We start from the raw sequence: 20,088 nt of genomic DNA, 5'->3' as shown, positions 1-20,088 counted from the left end.
TTGCTTGAGCTCAGAAGTTCAAGGCTGCAGTTTGCTATGATCACATCACTGTGCTCCAGCCTGGGCAACAAAGCAAGATCCTGTCTCTTAAAAACAAAACAACAACAAAAAAAACCTGGCCGGGCGCGGTGGCTCATACCTGAAATCCCAGCACTTTAAGAGACCGAAGCAGGTGGATCACCTGAGGTCAGGAGTTCAAGACTAGCCTGGTCAACATGGTGAAACCCCTGTCTCTATTAAAAATACAGAAATTACCCAGGCGTGGTGGTGCACGCCTGTGTTCCCAGCTACTCAGGAGGCTGAGGCAGGAGGATCGCTTGAACCTGGGAGGCAGAGGTTGCAGTGAGCTCAGATCGTGCCATTGCACTCTAGCCTGGGCGACAAGAGCAAAACTCCATCTCAAAACAAAAACCAAACCAAACCAGCTACTCGGGGGGCTGAGCAAGGAGAATCCCTTGAACCAAGGAGGCGGAGGCTGCAGTGAGCCGAGATCATGCCACCACACTCCAGCCTGGGCAGCAGAGTGAGACTCTGTCTCAGAAAAAAAAAAAAAAAAGAAACATCAAAGAAAGCTCATCTGGCTGAAGGAGATGATATCGGATAAAAACTCAAAAATATAGAAAGGAATAAAAAATACTTGAATACTTGAGATGATAAACAGGTGAGTAAATATTTTTAAGTTGTATTTACATTTTTTCTTTATTTCTTTAAGAGATGTGGCTGTTTATTTTTTCATTTTTTTCTCTATTTTATTACTGAAATATGTTGTCCTGCCCATGCCACCCCACTATAAAAATCTCACCCAGCTTCCCCATTTCTTTCCCTCATCCCCTCTTCCACCACACCTTCCCAGAACGAGGGCTCCCGGATGCCCTGCCCACTGGCCATTTTGGAGTGTGTCCATTGGGTAGCAATGTGGAAACCACTGGGGCCTTTGTGGAGAAAACGGAGGGCGTTGAGGAAGTCCCAGGAGGGGCTTACTTGAGGGCCTTGGCCCCTTAATCATAGGCGAGCTTGATCTCCTCGCCACCTGGGCAGGTGGAGGCAGATTCTTCCCATGCATAAGCATTGCTCAAGTGCCTATGCACTCCGGGGAAGGCCTCGGGGATGGTAAATCCCCGGTACTTCTTACACACCACCTGTACTATGTGCAGCTTTGGCAACAGGTTGAGGTCAGCCAGGGTGAGTTTGTTGCCATTCAGAAACTTCCTCTGAGAGATGCCCTCATCTTCAGCACTGGTTTCATCCACTTCTTCTGGGAGGGGGGATGTTAAGTAATTGTCTAAAACCTGCAGGGCTTCTAGGAGTCCCTTCTCCAGATTATCATTGAGTGCTGGGCTTGAATTCTTGATGTAGGCAGAAAATTTGGCAAATATGTCCAGCCTGGCTGTGTTGGACTCAGGGTTCAGAGCTGCCAGCTTGGGGTATCTGGGAGGGCACAGCACTGCCTCCGGAAATTCCTCCATCTTGTTGGTGTCTGTGTGCACTTCAGTGCCATACAGCAGGAATGGGAGCTGCCCTCCTGGGCACAGCTTCTGCACTCTCTCGGTCCATCTCTTGGTGTCAATGGTGGTAACATTGAAGGTGACTCCCTTGACCCACAGCACCATGAACAGTCTCTGGGAGATCACTTGAGGTCAGGAGTTCAAGACCAGCCTGGCTCACATGGTGAAACCCTATCTCTACTAAAAATACAAAAATTACCCGGTTGTGGTGGTACGCGCCTATAATCCCAGCTACTCGGGAGCCTGAGGCACAAGAATCACTTGAACCCGGGAGGCAGAGGTTGCAGTCAGCCAAGATGGAACCACTGCCCTCCAGCCTGGGTGACAGGGTGAGACTCCTTCTCAAAAATAATAATAATAATAATAATAATTTTAAGTAGATTGTGATAAGTTAAAGTGCATGAGATTCACACTCACTATAGTGAGCCACCACGCCCGGCCAGGGCCTAAATTCTTGACATTCATTTAGCTCTTACAGCATTGCCAAGTGATTTTACGGAAAGCCAACTGTGTCCTTGAACACACACAGTCATTCTGAGTCTCGAAGGGGCACAGAATGAGACTTTAGGTCCCATGGAAAAGGCCAGAGCCGTTGGAAGTGGCTTTGGGTGATGCAGAAGCTTTTTCTTTGGAGAGCTAAGAACAATACAGACCATGTCACTTTTGAAATAAAAATGCCACGCTGAGCCTCTGGGCGATTCACTTGGGCTTTGGTTCCCAGTGAGTCACAGAAGTCAAAGCCAAGTGGAAAGTTGGTGTTGGATGAATGAAACGGGAGCTGCTGGAGTAGGAAAGTCGAGGCCTTCCCAGAAGCAAAGGGCCCATTCTTTTCAGTGGGAAAAAATCTGGTGGAAGAAAGGAGGGAGAAGGGGTTTGGTGAAGGTATGGTGAATGAGGAGGTTTTCTTCTCTCTGTCTGAACCAGAGACCTCCGAAGTGTTTCTTGAGGAAGTATGGCTACAGACCCTATAAGAACCCACACAGCACTTGCCAGGGCCGGGATGGTGTTCAGGCCATGGAAACACCGTGTACGTGGTCCCAGGAAGATGAAGTGTGGGCCCAGAGACTAATGGCTTGAGCATCTCAGGCTAAGGTTGCCTTAGTAGACAGCACCTCCAGATCCTAGCCAACATCTCTACAGGTTTGAAGTCACCGCAGAGGGCAAGGTTGGAATAAATCGAAGCCTGTGGCTTGGCTGTGAGCTGCCCAGACTATGGCATCTGGGGAGAGACTTTTTAATTTTTTTTAATTTGCATTTTATTTTGAGACAGAGGCTTGCTCTGTCATATGGGTTGGAGTGCAGTGGCGTAATCTCAGCTCACTGAAACCTCCACCTCCCGGGTTCAAGCCATTCTACTGCCTCAGCCTCCCAAGTAGCTGGGATTATAGGCACCCATCACCATGCCCAGCTACTTTTTGTATTTTTAGTAGAGACGGGGTTTCACCATGTTGGCCAGGCTGGTCTCAAACTCCTGAGCTCAGGCAATCTGCCCGCCTCGGTCTCCCAAAGTGCTAGGATTATAGGCGTGAGCCACTGCGCCAGACTGGGAGTGACTTTTAGTCTCCCTGCCAGCAGCACTCAGCTCCAAGCTGAAGCAGCCCCAGGTGTATCTGTGGCACCTCTGGGCCTCAGCTAGGCGGGTGTGCTTGGCAAGAGACTCAGGCATTAGGCTCCCCCCAGGAGGGGTGCTTTGTCTCTCTGCACCCCACTGCAGGTGAGAGCGCTACAACGTGTGCAGTGTTTGTTAAAAGAAGCCATGGAGGCCGGGCGCGGTGGCTCAAGCCTGTAATCCCAGCACTTTGGGAGGCCGAGACGGGCGGATCACAAGGTCAGGAGATCGAGACCATCCTGGCTAACACGGCGAAACCCCGTCTCTACTAAAAACACAAAAAATTAGCCGGGCGAGGTGGCGGCGCCTGTGGTCCCAGCTACTCGGGAGGCTGAGGCAGAAGAATGGAGGGAACCCGGGAGGCGGAGCTTGCAGTGAGCTGAGATCCGGCCACTGCACTCCAGCCTGGGCGACAGAGCAAGACTCTGTCTCAAAAAAAAAAAAAAAAAAAAAAAGAAGCCATGGAGGCTTGGTGCGGTGGCTCACGCCTGTAATCCCAGCACTTTGGGAGGCCTAGGCGGCCAGATCATCTGAGGTCGGGAGTTCAAGACCAGCCTGGCCAACATGGAGAAACCCGTCCCTACTAAAAATACAAAAATTAGCCGAGTGGTAGTGGCACATGCCTGTAATCCCAGCTGCTCGGGAGGCTGAGGCAGGAGAATCACTTGAACCTGGGAGGCGGAGGTTGCAGTGGGCCGAGATCATGCCATTGCACTGCAGCCTGGGCAACTGAGCGAGACTCCGTCTCCAAAAACCAAAAAGAAAGAAAGAGGCTATGGAGGTGCCTCTAATTATCAACACAGTAATTATAGGATAGCTTCTTCTACCAAGTGTGTTCAAAAGAGACTTGGGGAGTCTCCCCCAGGATGGGTCCTCTGCCTTAGGCACAGACTCCAGGGAGTTGGCATTACCAGGTCTGTCTGGGCTGCCTAAGCATTGTTTCTGAGAACATCAAGGCTCAGGTCTGACCTGGCTCTACCTGTCCCTCCAGCCCATTTCTCCCCTCTGTCATCCACACCTCGCCCCCACACACATGCATGTGCACTTTATTTATATTCCGTAATGACCTGCTTGCAGCTTCCCCATGGGCTGTTATCTTTTTTGCTTCCGAACCTCTGATCAAGTCCAGGAGGTTTCCCATTGGCTCTTTTTTGTTTGTTTGTTTTGTTTTAAGACAAAGTCTCACTCTGTCGCCGAGGCTGGTGTGCAGTGGCGCCATCTAAGCTCACTGCAACTTTCGCCTCCTGGGTTCAAGTGATTCTCCTGCTTCAGCTTCCCAAGTAGCTGGGATTACAGTTGCCCACCACCACCATGCCCGGATAATTGTTTTTTGTATTTTTAGTGGAGACGGGTTTGGCCATGTTGCCCAGGCTGGTCTCAAACTGCAGACCTCAAGTGATCTACCCGCCTTTGCCTCCCAAAGTGCTGGAATTACAGGTGTGAGCCACGGTGCCTGGCCTCCCATTGCCTCTGAACTGCTGCTCATAGTTTTGGGGGCTTGACTGCAATGTCACATCCTCCAGGAAATCTTACTTGACCAGAACCTGGGCTGGGTTAGATACTTCTCTGCATTCTCATCGTCCTCTGAATTTACCCACATGACACTTGGCATAGTGAACTGTCAACGACCGTTTACTTGTCAGTTTCTCCCTTTCCTCGCGAATGCTTCTTGGGAAGGGATTGTAACTTGTTGCCAGTTATAGCCTGTGTGCCCAGCAGAGAGGTTAGCCCAAAATAGAAGCTCGATGTCTGTAGAATGAATGTTTGAGCGAAGGGGAAAGCAAGCCAGGATCTAGAACAACTTGTTTTGCCTGATGTCACACTCAACATCCACTTCTGTCCTCCGCCACTCCCTCCTTGACTAAGAGTGAGAGTTCTTAAGGGGAGAGAGATACGGGAAGGCAGATCAGAAGTGAGGTATATGGTGAGCATATTAGACACAGGGTCACTTGCGTTCTTTGAACATGGGTTTTCAGAAAACGTTTTTTAGAGAAGTTTCAGGTTTACAGAAAAATTGATGGGAAAGTACAGAGACTTCCCATATAGGCCTCTCCCTCCAGTAAATCTCCCCTATTAATCACATGGTATATTAGTGTAGTACATTTGTTACAGTGGATGAGCCAATAATGAGATTAGGTTTTACTCTTCATGTTGTACAGTCTATGGGCTTTGACAAATATACTGTGGTATGTAACCACCATTATAATGTCATACAGAATAGTTTCACGGCCCCAAAAATCTCCCACCCTCTGCCCATTCATCCCTCCCTCCCCATCAAATTCTGGCAACCACGAATCTTTTTATTGTCTTCATAGTTTTGCCTATTTCAGAATGTCCTATCATTGGAGTCATACAGCATGTAGCCTTTTCAGGCAGGCTTTTCACTTAGCAGTGTACTTTTGATATTTTTCCATGTCTTTTCGTGTTTTGATAGCTCATTTCTCTTTATTGCTGAATAATATTCCATTGTATGAATGTACCAGAGTTTGTTTATCCCTTCACCTATTGAAGGACACTTTGGTTGCTTCCAACTTTTGGCAAGTATGAATAAAGCAGCTCTCAATATTTGTGCGTAGGTTTTGTGTGGACGTGCTTTCAATTTATTTGGGTATACCATGGATACTATGGATTTTTTGAAAGAATCTTGTTTAATTTCCAAATACTTGGGGCTTTCCTGGATATCTTCTTTGTTATTGATGTCTAATTTAATTCTGTTGTGGTCAGAGAATATATTCTGTAAGATTTCAGTCTTCTGAAGCTTATTGAAACTTGTTTATAGCCAACATATGGTTTATTTTAGTGACTATTACAGATGCACTTTAGAAGAATTCTATTATTTTGGGGTGTGATGTTCTATAATAGTCAACTAATTCAAGGTGGCTGATAATGTTGTTCAGGTATTCTATGTCCTTACTGATTTTTTTGTCTAGTAGCTCAATCAATTATTAAGAGATAATTAAATTTCTAATTATGAATTTGTTTACTTCTTCATTTAATTATATCCATTTTTCTTTTATGTATTTGGAACTATGATTAGGTTGAGACTTTAAAATTGTTATATATTCTTAATGAAGTGCCCCTTTTATCATTATGAAACACCTCTCTTATGTTCTTAGTTTTGAAGTCTACTTTATCTGATATTAAGATAGCTTTCTTATGACGTGTGTTTTTATTTTAGGTCATTTTTACAACCTTTTACTCTCAACCTCAGTGTGGGTTTGTATTTAAAGTATGTGCCAGCCAGGCGCGGTGGCTCATGCCTGTAATCCCAGCACTTTGGGAGGCCGAAGCGTGTAGATCATGAGGTCAGGAGATAGAGACCATCCTGGCTAACATGGTGAAACCCCGTCTCTACTAAAAAAAAAAAAAAAAAAAAATTAGCCAGGCGTGGCGGGTGCCTGTAGTCACCGGTACTCGGGAGGCTGAGGCAGGAGACTGGCGTGAACCCGGGAGGCGGAGCTTGCAGTGAGCCAAGATCGCGCCACTGCACTTCAGCCTGGGAGACAGAGCGAGACTCCATCTCAAAAAATAAATAAATAAATAAACAAATAAATAAATAAATAAAAAGTGTGTGCCGGCTGGGCGCAGTGGCTCACGTCTGTAAACCTAGCAGTTTGAGAGGCTGAGGCAGTTAGATTGTCTGAGCTCAGGAGTTCAAGACCAGCCTGGGCAACACTGTGAAACCCCACCTCTACTAAAACACACAAAAAAATTAGCCAGGCATGGTGGCGCATGCCTGTAGTTCCAGCTACTCAGGAAGCTGAAGCAGGAGAATTGCTTGAACCTGGGAGGCAGAGGTTGCAGTGCGCCCAGATCACGCCACTGCACTCCAGCCTGGGTGATAGAGTGAGACTCTTTCTATCTAAAAAAAAAAAAAAAAACAAGTATGTGCCTTGGGCTGGGCGCAATGGCTTACACCTGTAATCCCAGCACTTTGGGAGGCCAAGGAGGCAGATCACTTGAGGTCAGGAGTTTGAGACCAGCCTGGCCAATGTAGTGAAACTCTGTCTCTACAAAAATATAAAAATTAGCTGGGCGTAGTGGCACGCACCTGTAATCCCAGCTACTCGGAAGGCGGAGGCAGGAGAATCACTTAAATGTGGGAGGTGGAGGTTGCAGTGAACCAAAATGGTGCCATTGCACTCCAGCCTGGGCAACAGAGCGAGACTCTATCTCAAAATAAATAAATAAATAATGGCTGAGGTGGGCGGATCATTTGAGGCCAGGGGTTCGAGATTAGTTTAGCCAACAGGGTGAAACCCCATCTCTACTAAAAATAAAAAATTAGTTAGATGTGGTAGTGCACACTTATAATCCCTGCTACTCAGGAGGCTGAGGCAGGAGAATCGCTCGAACCTGGGAGGCAGAGTTTGCAGTGAGCGGAGATCACACCATTGCACTCCTGCCTGAGTGACAGAGCAAGTCTCTGTCTCAAAAACAAACAAACAAAAAAACTAATTAAATTTAAAAAAAATTTTAAAAAGAATTTAGCTCCTTTGCCTTCTCATCTCCCCTTAATATCCCTACATCTGGTGGGTTTATGGCTGGACAGGTCTTTGCAGGCCAGTGTCTTCCTGTGAATAGCGAGAATAACGGTCCCTGATGATCTGATATTTTCTTGTTGCCCTGCCTCAAACCCTCCCCTGGACCTTGATCTTTTTTTTTTTTATTGAGATACAGTCTCACTCTGTCGCCAGGTTGGAGTGCAGTGTCGCGATCTCGGCTCACTGCAACCTCCACTCCCCGGTTCAAGCGATTTTACTGCCTCAGGTCTGCCAAGTAGCTGGGACTATAGGCATGGGCCACCACGCCCAGCTAATGTTTGTATTTTTAGTAGAGACAGGGTTTCACCATGTTGGCCAGGATAGTCACGATCTCTTGACCTCATGATCCACCCTCCTTGGCCTCCCAAAGAGCTGGGATTACAGGTGTGAGCCATCGCGCCCGGCCTGGACCTGATCTTACCAGTGAGCCTTTTCCCAGGGCTCTCTGACAGAGCTCTGGAGGAAACACTTGGAACCTAACTGGTCCTGGCACCTGGCAGTGGGGGAATAAGGAAGGAGCGCTTGCTTCTGAAGGCAAGTGTACTTGGCTTTCTCTTTAAAGGGTTTCCCTTGGGGAACAAGCAAGCAGCAGATGTATGGGCAATGGCCAGCTGATCCATTTGGAGATAGATTTAGGGTGTGGTGTTCCCTGTATGCCTGGGCAGGCCCTGGGAAACTGGAGCAGAGCTCAATTCTGGCCTAAAGTTGGGCAAGCTGCAGAGAAGCTTGAGTACGTTGGTTTCAGGTGTGTGAGTTTCGCCTTCTGCAGAGAAACTGGGGGGTGAAGGGTGGGGGTGGAGGGGTGTCCAGGAGGGTTAGTGTATCTGTTGCCCAGGCATGTTTCTCGATTCTGAAGCTGCACTGGTTAATCATTTTTATTCACGAACACAGTAACTGGCAGGGAGGCTTAGCTGGACCCTCAAAGTCTGGCCTCAGTGCATCTTTTCAGTATCTTCTCTCAACACTCCAGCACAAATCACCCATCCGACTCTTGGATTCAAGCTCACCTGGAATTGGGCCTTACTTCATGCAATTCTATCTTCCTAGAATGCCTTTTCTTTCTTTCTTTTTTTTCTTTTGAGACGGAGTCCCGCTCTGTTGCCCAGGCTGTAGTGCAGTGGCGTGATCTCACTGCAAGCTCCGCCTCCCGGGTTCAAGCCATTCTCCTGCCTCAGCCTCCCGAGTAGCTGGGATTACAGGTGCCCGCCACCACGCCCAGCTAATTTTTTGTATTTTTAGTAGAGACTGGGTTCACTGTGTTAACCAGGGTGGTCTCGATCTCCTGACCTCATGATCCACCCGCCTCGGCCTCCCAAAGTGCTGGGATTACAGGTGTGAGACCGTGCGCCCGGCCAAAAAAATGCCTTTTCTTTGATAAGCCTCTCACCCTTTCAGAGGGCTTCACCGCTCCTGGGGAAACATTCCCCAGTACCTGGGGCCTCAATTAATCTCTCCCTCCAAGTCCCAGATTCACGCTGTTGGTCTCTGGTCTAGCTCTATGGGGTTTACTTCTGTGCCTGCTTCCAGTCCTCCAAATGGACGGTTTCCTGAGCTTTCTGCCCTTGCTGTTCCCTCTGCCAGGAACTCTTTTCCTGTGGATCTTTGCAAGGCCAGCTCTCTGTCATCATTTAATATCAGCTCAAATGTCACGTCCTAAGCGAGGCCTTCCTTGACCACCCTATCTAAAGTAACCCACACTTCTACTCACTCTCTGTCCCCTCACCTTGTGTTATAAAACGTGTTTTCAGCCGGGCGTGGTGGCTCACGCCTGTAATCCCAGCACTTTGGGAGGCCGAGGCGGGCGGATTACGAAGTCAGGAGATCGAGACCATCCTGGCTAACACGGTGAAACCCCGTCTTTACTAAAAATACAAAAAATTAGCCGGGTGTGGTGGCGGGCGCCTGTAGTCCCAGCTACTCGGGAGGCTGAGGAAGGAGAATGGCGTGAACCCGGGAGGCAGAGCTTGCAGTGAGCCGAGATCGCGCCACTGCACTCCAGCCTGGGCAACAGAGCGAGATTTCATCTCAAAAAACAAAAAACAAAACAAAACAAAAAAAACAACAACATGTTTTTCGTAAAACTTAGCAGCATCTGAAATTATCTTATTTTATTTGTGGGCTTGGACTATGTCTCTTCCTCTAGAATGTAAGCTCTAGGAAGGCAGAGTGGGTTGACACATGGTTGGCACCCAACAAGTATCTGTTGATTGATTCAGTTAAGGCAAGCGTGGGGTATCCGACTTGGTGCCGGGCCTGGGTGCAATAAAGGTTGGCTGCCTGGAATATTTGCTACCTGAATGAATGAACCAAGGAACATACGAACGAAGGAATGCAGTCCTCTGCCTGCTGACTGACAGGTTGACTGACAGTTGGGGCGCCTGTGGCCAGCAGACTGTTGACTGACGGTTGACAGCTGAGTGGCAGCCAACAGACGCGCCTCGGGGTTCCCGATTGGCTGGTGCAGCAGCCCCTCGGAAAGGGGCGGAAGAGGGTACCCGAGGCGACATCTCCGCGTGGGGAGGGGGGCGGCACCAGGCAGCGGGAGGCGGCCCAACAGCTCGGGCTGCGAGAGCAGCAGCCGCCTAGAACCCACTAGCCGAAGTCTCCGCGCATGGGCCCGGCTCGAGGGGCGGGGCGCGCGTCACGTGAGCGTGTTTTGGGCACGTGACCCGCGCGGGGCCAAGGCTCGCCCCCGCCTCCGCCCCTCCTCCCCTCGGCGGGTGTGATCGAGTGGCCTCGCCTCATCGCCTAGCGCCCCCCTCAGCTGCCGCCGCCTCCGCCCGCCGGCCATGTCCCCCGGCCGCCGCCGCCGCCGCCCGAGCGCGGCGCTCCCGCGGCCCGGCGCGCAGTGAGCACGGGCCCGTCTTGCCGTTCGCCCGCCCCGGGGCCCCCTTGTTCTCCGCGCCGCCGCCGCCGCCGCCATGTTGGGTTTGGAGCTGCAGCGGAGCCGCCGCCGCCGCCGCGGGTGAGGGAGGCCGAGAGCGGAGCCCGCCCCGCCCCGGGGCCCAGGGAGCGGGGCCGCCTTGGAGCCCGGCCTCTCCCCGCCAGCCGCCTTCCCGGCCCGCCGTGCAACCAGCGAGCCAGCGAGCGAGCAAGCACCGGACCCCGGCCGCGCCTTCAGCTACGGCCCGAGCGAACCCGCCGCCGCCGGCCCGGCCACAGCCTGCAGCGGAGCCCACGAGAGGCAGCGCCATGGCGGAGCAGACCTACTCGTGGTGAGTGCGGGTCTCCAGGAGGCCGGGGCGCGGCGAGGGTGGGGGTCGGGGCGCCGGCGCGGCCCGCCGAGGGGAGGAGGAGGAGGAACAGGTGCGTGTCGTGGGGGGGGCGCGGGTTGGGGTGCACGCCCCCCTCTTCCCCACCGGAGGGGGCGGCTGGCGCGCGCGGAAGGCGGTGAGTGGCCGGGGACCCGGCGTCCAAGAAGGGGGATGGAGGAGGAGGCAGCGGCAGCAGCGGCGGATGTCATCTGGCTATGGGCGGAGCAGGTGATGGAGAAGGGGAGCATGACCCCGGGGGTGGGAATCCCACGGATGGGAAGTTGAATCCGACCGGCACCCCGGAACTGACTCGTGGGGTGTTTCCTGGGCAGGAGGACTCGAAAGGGCGGAGAGAGGCAGGCCAGGGCAAAGGTGGGCCGCTGGGATGAGAGGAAGCTCTACTGAGAACAGGTGATAGAGGCAGAACTTCCTAAGTTGGGAGAGTGGAACAGCCGCCACAGCCGCAGGGCCGCTGCTTAGCTCTGGGACAGGGAGCGCAGGGAGAGTTGGTGAGGTGGGCAGAGGCCCGGGAGTGAGGGGAGGAAAACTGCGCGGGGAGAGTCCGCGAACCTTGGAGGGGAGCCACTGGTGAAGAGGTTGGAAGAGGAGCCTGTTGGAAGAACCTGTTTAGGAATTCGTTGGTGACAGTGGGGCATGGGCAGAGTCTTTGTAAGGGTTGGTACTATTATTTTAAGAGGAATGGCGCCCAGGGCCAAGTGTGGAGGTGGAAGACCTGCAAGTTAAGTTCATTTCTGTGGGGCTTTTAAAGTTAGTAAGTAGCTCGTTAAGGGCCGAGAAGCGAGAAGCTACTCTGTAGTTTATTAAGGGCCGAGAAGCAAGAAGCTACTGTGTAGTTTATGGGCTGACAACCTACATTTCCGGAGAAGGGAGTGCCAGGGTTTGGGGGAAGGATCGTAAGAGGTCTTTAGCATGCAGAGGTGGGATATTTGGATGACGGGTTGAAGGAATGATGGCAGATTCCATGAAGAGTGGAAATCGGGTAGTGAGAAGGAAGTCATAGCTGGAGAGAGGAAGCAAGAAATGGCGTGATTGTAGGAGTGGGGGACCTGGCTGCAATCTAGAGAAATGGTTTGAAATTACTCTTGAAGCAAGTGTGGTTTGGGACAGAACTGTAGACATTCCCTTCTTAGAAAAGAGCATAATAGAATGGGAAGAGCATGGCATGTGAAGTTGGAAGACCTATTTCGGAGGTCCGGTTTGCCATCAACTTGCTTTGTTGATACGACATGATTATGAGTTCTTCGGTCCTTTTTCCTTACCTATAAAATAGAGGGAATTACCTTTTCCACAGCCTGTAAGGATTGAGTACATTTAGAAAGCACTTGGCAAACTGTGAAGTGCCGCAGATCTTACTACATTAATTATAATTATCCTAGAGAAACATCCAAGAAATGGGTAATACCTGAAAATAAGGAATGGTTTTAGGTAGAAGAGTTTGAGTGGATTATTTATAGTGTTAGAGGTTATAAGTCAGTAACTCATTGTGTCTTCACATAGAGAAAGGGAGTTGGGGATTGCAGATGATAATTCTTAAGGGAACTTCAGTGATGTATGTGCAATCTCAAGAAGAAGGTAACTGAGAGACAAAGTAACCCTAAAGGAAAAATTAAAATCTTGGTGAACACGTGCTCTGAAAAGAGGTTTAAGCTAATTTCATAGTTTTGAGTGACAGAGAGCTGCCTTTCAGTAGCAGGTCATAGGGAACACAAGATTATAGTTTCAGCTTCCTTCTGGACAGAGTAAGAAATGAAGGTAAAGGTGTTTTTGTCATGCCTTGTGGTTACTCATCTTGAGCTTCTCATACTCTGGTCCTAATGGCTGTGGCCCTGAGAGTCCTGATGGCTGCTTTGCTGTTTTTACTGTGCTGTACAAAGGCCATGGATGGTTGAAAGAATAGAAAACTCAGTGCTCAAGAAATGGGGAAAATGAAAATGTTTTTCTAGGTAGGTTGGACGCACACTACCTCTCTCTGACATTAGTTGGCTCTATTAAGGAGGGATTACTTTGTGAAGTTTGACAGTTTACACATTTATTCTACTAAAATACTTCCCTCAGGGTCCGCTCTGTTTGCTTTACAGGCAAAGAAACTCCTTGAAATCAGGGAGCTTAGCCCCTCACCTTTAGCAGGTTTTTGAGAGGCATATAAGGGGAGACTGGGGAAACCGAGCAGTTTCCTTTCTTTTTTTTTTTTTTTGGAGACCGAGTCTCACTCTGTCGCCCAGGCTGGAGTGCAGTGGCGCCATCTTGGCTCACTGCAGCCTCAGCTTCCCAGGTGCAAGCAATTCATGTGCCTCAGCGCCTCGAGTAACTGGGACTACAGGCACGTGCCACCACACCCAGCTTTTTTTGTATTTTTAGTAGAGATTAGGGTTCACCATGTTGGCCAGGCTGGTCTCGAACTCCTCACCCTGTGATCTCTCCGCCTCGGCTTCTCAAAGTGCTGGGATTGCAGGCGTGAACTACCGTGCCCGGCCGCAGCTTCCTATTTAATAGTTGTTCCTGAGTCAGCTGACTAATAATTTAATAAAATAAGGAGCTATACACATGGCATTACATATACACATTTAATTCTCACAAGTTTCTGAGGTAGGTGATACTTCCCTATTTTATAGAGGAAGAAACAGGCTTGGGAGGCCAAGTGATATGTTTTAAGTACTTGTGATGCTCTATTTTGTTTGACATGAATTCTCCCATCATTTTACTCATTCTTATTGAAATATAAGTATGGAAAAGGTATTCCAGTAGTCTGTGTAAACTGATTTTTGGATTATCCGTCATTTTGCAGTTATCTTTGTCTCTCTTCCGTTGGCTTGTGCAAACAATCAAGAGTTGATTACTTTTTGTGTGTGTGTGAGAGACTGGGTCTCAGTCTTTTGCCCAGGCTGGAATGCAGTGGCCCGATCTAAGCTCATTGCTCACTGCAGCCTCTGCCTCCCAGGTTCAGATGATCCTCCTGCCTCAGCCCCCCACAGGTGGCTGGGACCACAGGTGTGCGCAACCACATCTGCTAGTTGTTGTTGTTGTTGTATTTTTACTAGAGGGAGGGTTTTGCCATGTTCCCTAGGCTGGTCTTGAACTCCTGACCTCAAGCAGTCTGCCTGCCTTGGCCTCCCAAAATGCTGGGATTACAGGCGTGAGCCTCCATGCCCGGCAATTGATCTCTTTTGTTTTTTTTCCCCTTGAGACAGGGTCTCACTTTGTCATGCAGGCTGGAGTGCAGTGGCAAGGTCACAGCAGCGCCTCCAGGGCTTAAGCGATCCTCCTACCTCGGTTTCCTGAGTAGCTGGAACTACAGGCGTGCCCCACCACGCCCGGCTGATTATTGCATTTTTTTGTTTCACCATGTTGCCCTTGCTGGTCTTGAACTCAGCCCAAGTGATCTGCCTGCTTTGGCCTCCCAAAGTGCTGGGATTATAGGCGTGAGCAACTTTGCCCGGCCCCGCTTTATTTTTTTAAACAGACTTGTGCTTTTTATTTGTATGTGACCTTTGGAAAAACCAAACTGTGGAGACTGTTGTGCCACTATCGATTTGTCTGAGGATGGAATCAGTGAAGAATATAAAGGCATATGCAGATGGGCTCCTTTAGGATTCTCATATAATAAGACATGTAAATTATTAGTAATGAATTGATCATCACTGGAGCTGGGTGATGAGTACATGGAGGTTTATTATTCTGTTGACTTTTACATGTTTAAATTTTTCAGAATAAAAAGTTTTTTCAAAAAAGCCCTTATATGTAAGTTCATGTGTGCTTGCTATCTTCCTAGCAAATTCCATCAACATTCTGTACTCAAGGGTTCAACTCAAATTCTGCTTAGCTGTGAAGCATTTTCTGACCACCCCATATGAAAATGATATATATATTTTTTGAGACAGGGTCTTGCTTTGTTGCCCAGGCTGGAGTGCAGTGGTGCCGTCTCAGCTCACTGCAACCTCCGCCTCCCAGGTTCAAGTGACTCTCCTGCCTCAGCCTCCCCAGTAGCTGGGATTACAGGCACCTGCCACCACGCCTGGCTAATTTTTTGTAGTTTAGTAGAGAAGAGGTTTCACCGGGTTAGCCAGGATGGTCTTGATCTCCTGACCTCAGGTCATCCGCCGGCCTCAGCCTCCCAAAGTGCTGGGATTATAGGCGTGACCCACCGCTCCCAGCGATCTTTTTATTTTTAATACTTACAGTTTTGTCTGCATCATTCCTTCTTTATCTCATGTAAATACCTAATCTCCTAACTACATTGTAAACTCCTTGAGTGTAAGGACCATGTAACACTAACCTTGGTTCTCCCATAGTGCCTAGCACATTGTAGTACACGTAGCCCCTGCTTAGTAAATACCGAGTGGTAAATATGACACTGAATTTCAGGATACTTCGTCCTTTGTTGAAAGAATATTAAACATAAGGAGAATGCTACTGAATGAAAGGTAAGTGTTTATAACCCATGTACTTATCAAAGAGGGCTTTTGGTAACTTGGTTTCCTGACGTACCATTGCCGCAAGAATGAGGAATGCCATCCTTTATTAAAGTCCTAAATAAAAGCTATTGACAATTGAAATAATTGGTAGTAATACCAGAATCTTTATCACAATTTAACTACAAGATTCTGCGTGTAGCCTTTTTTCTCACATGCATTGAGGAAGTAAAAGAATGCGTGTGAAAACACAGATTGAATGTGCTAACTAGACTTTTATTAATTTGAGAAAAACACCTTGCTTCCTGTATACTTATGAGCAGTTGTAGTGTAAGTTCTGTGAGAAACAGGAACTCGTCTCTTGATGAAGCAAAATGTGGTACTTATATATAACTGCTATTGAGCCCTGCTAAACATTACTAATGTTGGTGTGAGGGAAAAGGAAGTCAATTTATTTGAACTCCTTCAAGTGAGTTTTGTTACCAAAGTACTATCATAATAACTTGTGTATTTTCTATGTGATAGAGTTTTACAAGCATTGCTAAGTAAGGAAATTGAGACTCAAAGTGTATAAGTAACTTACCCAAGGGTGTAAATGGTAAAGGGTTCAAAGTGAAGATTATCTGACACCAAAATTCTGACATTGAATCTGTCCACTTAATGTTTCCACCGTCTTTACTGTAAGCCAGCCCTCTTTTGCTTGAGTTCCTGTATTTGCCTCTTTGCTGGGTTTGTTGCATTATCTACCTGTTGGTACCTTCTTGGCCTTCTAACAACCTAAGTCAAATCTTGGCAGTTCTCTGCTTAAAAGTATGGGTTTTGGCCACACTTAGAATAAAATCTAGATTCTTTAGTGTGGTTCTTCATGGTCTGATCTCGTATGTGTCTCTGAGGGATAATAGACAATAAAAAAAATAAGCTACGTAAGGATAAAACCCTTTCTGTCTTGGTACTCTCTCCAGTGCTTGGCGTTTAATAGATACAAGTAGGTGGCTGCTCTATGCTGCCCATCTTTTTTTCTTTTTTTTTTTTTTTTTTTAAAGACAGAGTCTTGCTCTGTCCAAGCTGGAGTGTGGTGGTGCGATCCCGGCTCACTGCAACCTCCAATTCCCAGATTTGAGCAATTCTCGTGCCTCAGCCTCCCGAGTAGATGGGACTACAGGCACGCTCCACCATGCCCAGCTAATTTTTTGTAGACATGAGCTTTTGCCATATTGGCCAGGTTGGTCTCAAACTCCTGACCTCAAGCAATCCACCCACCTTGGCCTCCCAAAGTGCTGGGATTACAGGCATGAGCCACTGTGCCTGGCCCATGCTACTAATTTTAAGTTCTAATCTCAGGGCTGTATTATATTGAGGTGATGTATTGTTGTGATAATGGACATTACATGTCAGGTATTTACAAATATTACTAAACCTGAGAATGACAAATAACACAGGTCTCCATATCTAGTAGAAGTCAGTTCTACTTTTGGATTACTGTTGTGTATTATTGTATCTGGTATGATCATATCTGACTGTAGCTGATGGAAGTTTTTCAGAGAGAAAGTAGTTGAAAATGTGTATCTAGCATTATAGACTTTAGAAGATTTGCTCATTATTATTATTATTTTTTGAGACAGAGTCTCACTGTGTAGCCCAGGCTGGAGCGCAGTGGCGTAATCTTGGCTCACTGCAACCTCCGCCTCTCGGGTTCAAGCGATTCTGCTGCCTGAGCCTTGCAAGTAGCTGGGACTATAGGCACCTGCCACCATGTCTGGCTAATTTTTGTAATTTTAGTAGAGGCGGGGTTTCACTGTGTTAGCCAGGATGGTCTCCATCTCCTGACCTCATGATCTACCCGCCTCGGCCTCCCAAAGTGCTGGAATTACAGATGTGAGCCTCCGTGCCCGGCCCTTGCTCATTATTTTAAAAACGTATTTTGCCTATAGTTAAAGTGCTATGATAATGTTGTTTGGGTGATGTGTGATTTAAACTAAAATTAGCCAAAGTTAACACCATGAATTTATATTTAAATCATTTTCCTCAAGGTTTGTTATAAAGCCTTCAGGGGGTAAAGAAAGCTGGAGAGTGTAACCATATCAACCTGTAAGTATCAGGTAGTACTATGAATTTAAATGCTTAATGATCATGCATTTCTCAAAAAGATTTCTACGTGATCATTTATTTTAGAGATGACAAATGCCATTGGATTGTGACGTGTAGATCTGTATAATTGTATTTTATTTCAACATTAATAAGTTATTTCGTTCTCATCGTTCATATCTGTTTTATCAAACCATCTCTTGAAAATTTAGAGATGTCTTAAGAGAGAGTGTTAATAACCAAGTGCCGTTTTATTTAGTTGGCTGCTTTTGGCATCTGAAACTTTTTGTGACTGCTGTCGTGGCAGTAAAGCCATAAGTATAATTTGATTTTTAAAATTCAATAATCTATTTTTGATGTTTCTAGAGTTTAATGGTTCCTACTTAGGAATTTAAATAAAATGCTGATTGTATGTGATGTATGTATAAATTAAGTGCCTGCAACTTTCACTTTCTTCTTTTTTTTCTTTTTTTTTTGAGACGGAGTCTCACCCTGTCACCCAGGCTGGAGTGCAGTCGTGTGATCTCGGCTCACTGCAACCTCCACCTCCCAGGTTCAAGCAGTTCTCCTGCTTCGGCCTCCCAAGTAGCTGGGATTACAGGTGCGTACCACCTCGCCCGGCTAATTTTTTTTTTTTAATGTATCTTTAGTAGAGACGGGGTTTCACCATGTTGGTCAGGCTGGTCTCGAACTCCTGACCTCATGTTGCCTGCCTCAACCTCCCAAAGTGTTGGGATTACAGGCATGAGGCACCACGCCCAGCTAACTTTCACTTTCTGTAATGTATTTTCTTATCCTGACTTAAAGAGTTAGAGGCAGAATATTTGTCTTCTGGAATTTTAACCTCTGAGGAGCTCAGAGGGGCTCCAAATGATCAAGTTCAGTTTTACAGGGAAAAATCTACAGTTAGTCCCTACGATCCTCTCAATGAATTGTTACCTCTCAGATTTTATTAATAAGTCAAACTAGGGCCACAGCTTAAAATGAAACAGTCCCACTTCATTGTTGTGGTACGATTAGGTTGAGCCCCTAAGAAAAAGTTTTTGTAGGTATCTTTAAGGTATTAGACCAAGGAATATGCCTTAGCCTAATGGAGACCTTATGGAAAATCCCATTTCTTGGTTTGTAGGGTTTTCCTTAACCTGGTAGGAAAACTTAATTATCTCTGTTTTGGAGTTCCAGCATGTATAGTGAGGAACCACCAAAGGATTTGTTTTTTAAGTGCCCTGAAGTGGAGGTGTGTCCTAGTTGTTTTTACATATTTTGAATTGTATCGAGTGTAAGTGATTATTCAAAAAGTATTAAGTTGTGTTATGCCACTCATTAAATTTTCATTTGAAATCTTGAGATATGAGCACCTCATTCTGTTATGGTTTCTTTGAATCGGGAAATGTTTAATGTGAGGGTGGTTTTCATCTCTAGTTCACTGTGAGCTAGCCATGTCTTAGTCCTGGTGGTGTATTTGGTACAATAGTTACACCTGTTGTACTCCACAAGGTCGTCGTGAGGATTTAGTGAGATGATGTACATACAAATGCTTCGTACATTGCAAAGTGCTCCCTGAAAGCATGCTGTTTGTTCTGTACATTATTTGTTAGAGCCAGATAGGTTCCAGATAGAGTTCCTCACTATAGAAATGACTTTTCTTGTTTCACAGTTTAGCCAGCACTTAAACTTTGAGAAGTCCTTTGTATTGAGAATGTCACATAATGTTATATAAAAAGAAGTAATAGGCCGGGCGCGGTGGCTCAAGCCTGTAATCCCAGCACTTTGGGAGGCCGAGACGGGCGGATCACAAGGTCAGGAGATCGAGACCATCCTGGCTAACACGGCGAAACCCCGTCTCTACTAAAAACACAAAAAATTAGCCGGGCGAGGTGGCGGCGCCTGTGGTCCCAGCTACTCGGGAGGCTGAGGCAGGAGAATGGCGGGAACCCGGGAGGCGGAGCTTGCAGTGAGCTGAGATCCGGCCACTGCACTCCAGCCTGGGCGACAGAGCGAGACTCCGTCTCAAAAAAAAAAAAAAAAAAAAAAGAAGTAATAGTCTCCAAATTGTCACTGATTTATAAGTTTCATAGTCCATGGCTACGTTCCACAAGAAGAAAGATAAGGAATAAAGCTATGTTTCTTTTTTTTTTTTGAGATGGAGTTTTGCTCTTGTCACCCAGGCTGGAGTACAGTGGCACGATCTTGGCTTATTGCAACCTCCACCTCCTGGGTTCAAGCGATTCTCCTGCCTCAGCTCCTGAGTAGCTGGGATTATAGCTGCGCGCCAACACACTCGGCAATTTCTGCATTTTTCGTAGAGACAGTTTCACCATGTTGGCCAGGCTGATCTCAAACTCCTGATCTCAGGTGATCCACCCACCTCTGCCTCCCAAAGTGCTGGGATTACATGTGTGAGCCACCACGCCCGACCTGTTTTTTCATGTTAGTTTTATCTTGATTTTGAAGACATTTTCCTTCATAATCTGCTTAAGTGAAGAAAGAACAGTAGAGTGGATAATTCTCATCTTTCCCTGCTTTTCTTTTGAATGCATGGTACGGTTTTCTACCTTTTTTTTTTTTTTTTTTTTTGGGTTTTCTACCCTTCTAAAATGCCTGAGGAGGAGCTGTTAGCAGGTTTTTTGTTTTTGTTTTTTTTTTTGAGACGGAGTCTTG

General features: G+C 47.3%; 1 protein-coding gene and 1 pseudogene across 4 annotated transcripts in view; one reads left to right on the top strand and one right to left on the bottom strand.

The window, feature by feature from the left end:
• Nucleotides 1-945: 945 nt before the first annotated feature.
• LOC102117715 (chloride intracellular channel protein 1 pseudogene) lies at nt 946-1,642 on the bottom strand (annotated as a pseudogene).
• Nucleotides 1,643-10,365: 8,723 nt separating this feature from the next.
• Nucleotides 10,366-20,088, top strand: part of SPPL3 (signal peptide peptidase like 3) — a 145,891-nt gene continuing 136,168 nt past the window's right edge. For 2 of the 4 annotated variants that reach the window (XM_045366087.3, XM_015431648.4), the window contains exon 1: nt 10,366-10,873. In XM_045366087.3, coding sequence (XP_045222022.1) covers nt 10,851-10,873 — 23 coding nt within the window. In that variant the 5' untranslated portion in view covers nt 10,366-10,850. Of the gene's footprint in view, nt 10,874-10,947; nt 11,141-17,906; nt 18,029-20,088 lie in introns of those variants that run through there. The other 2 variants (XM_065524896.2, XM_045366086.3) reach the window with 2 other exon arrangements.

The sequence above is a fragment of the Macaca fascicularis genome, chromosome 11 (genome assembly GCF_037993035.2).
Source record: "Macaca fascicularis isolate 582-1 chromosome 11, T2T-MFA8v1.1".
In the NCBI taxonomy this organism is placed as follows: Eukaryota; Metazoa; Chordata; class Mammalia; order Primates; family Cercopithecidae; genus Macaca; species Macaca fascicularis.
Note: the sequence above shows the minus strand (reverse complement) of the source record. Positions and strands in the feature narration are given on the sequence as shown.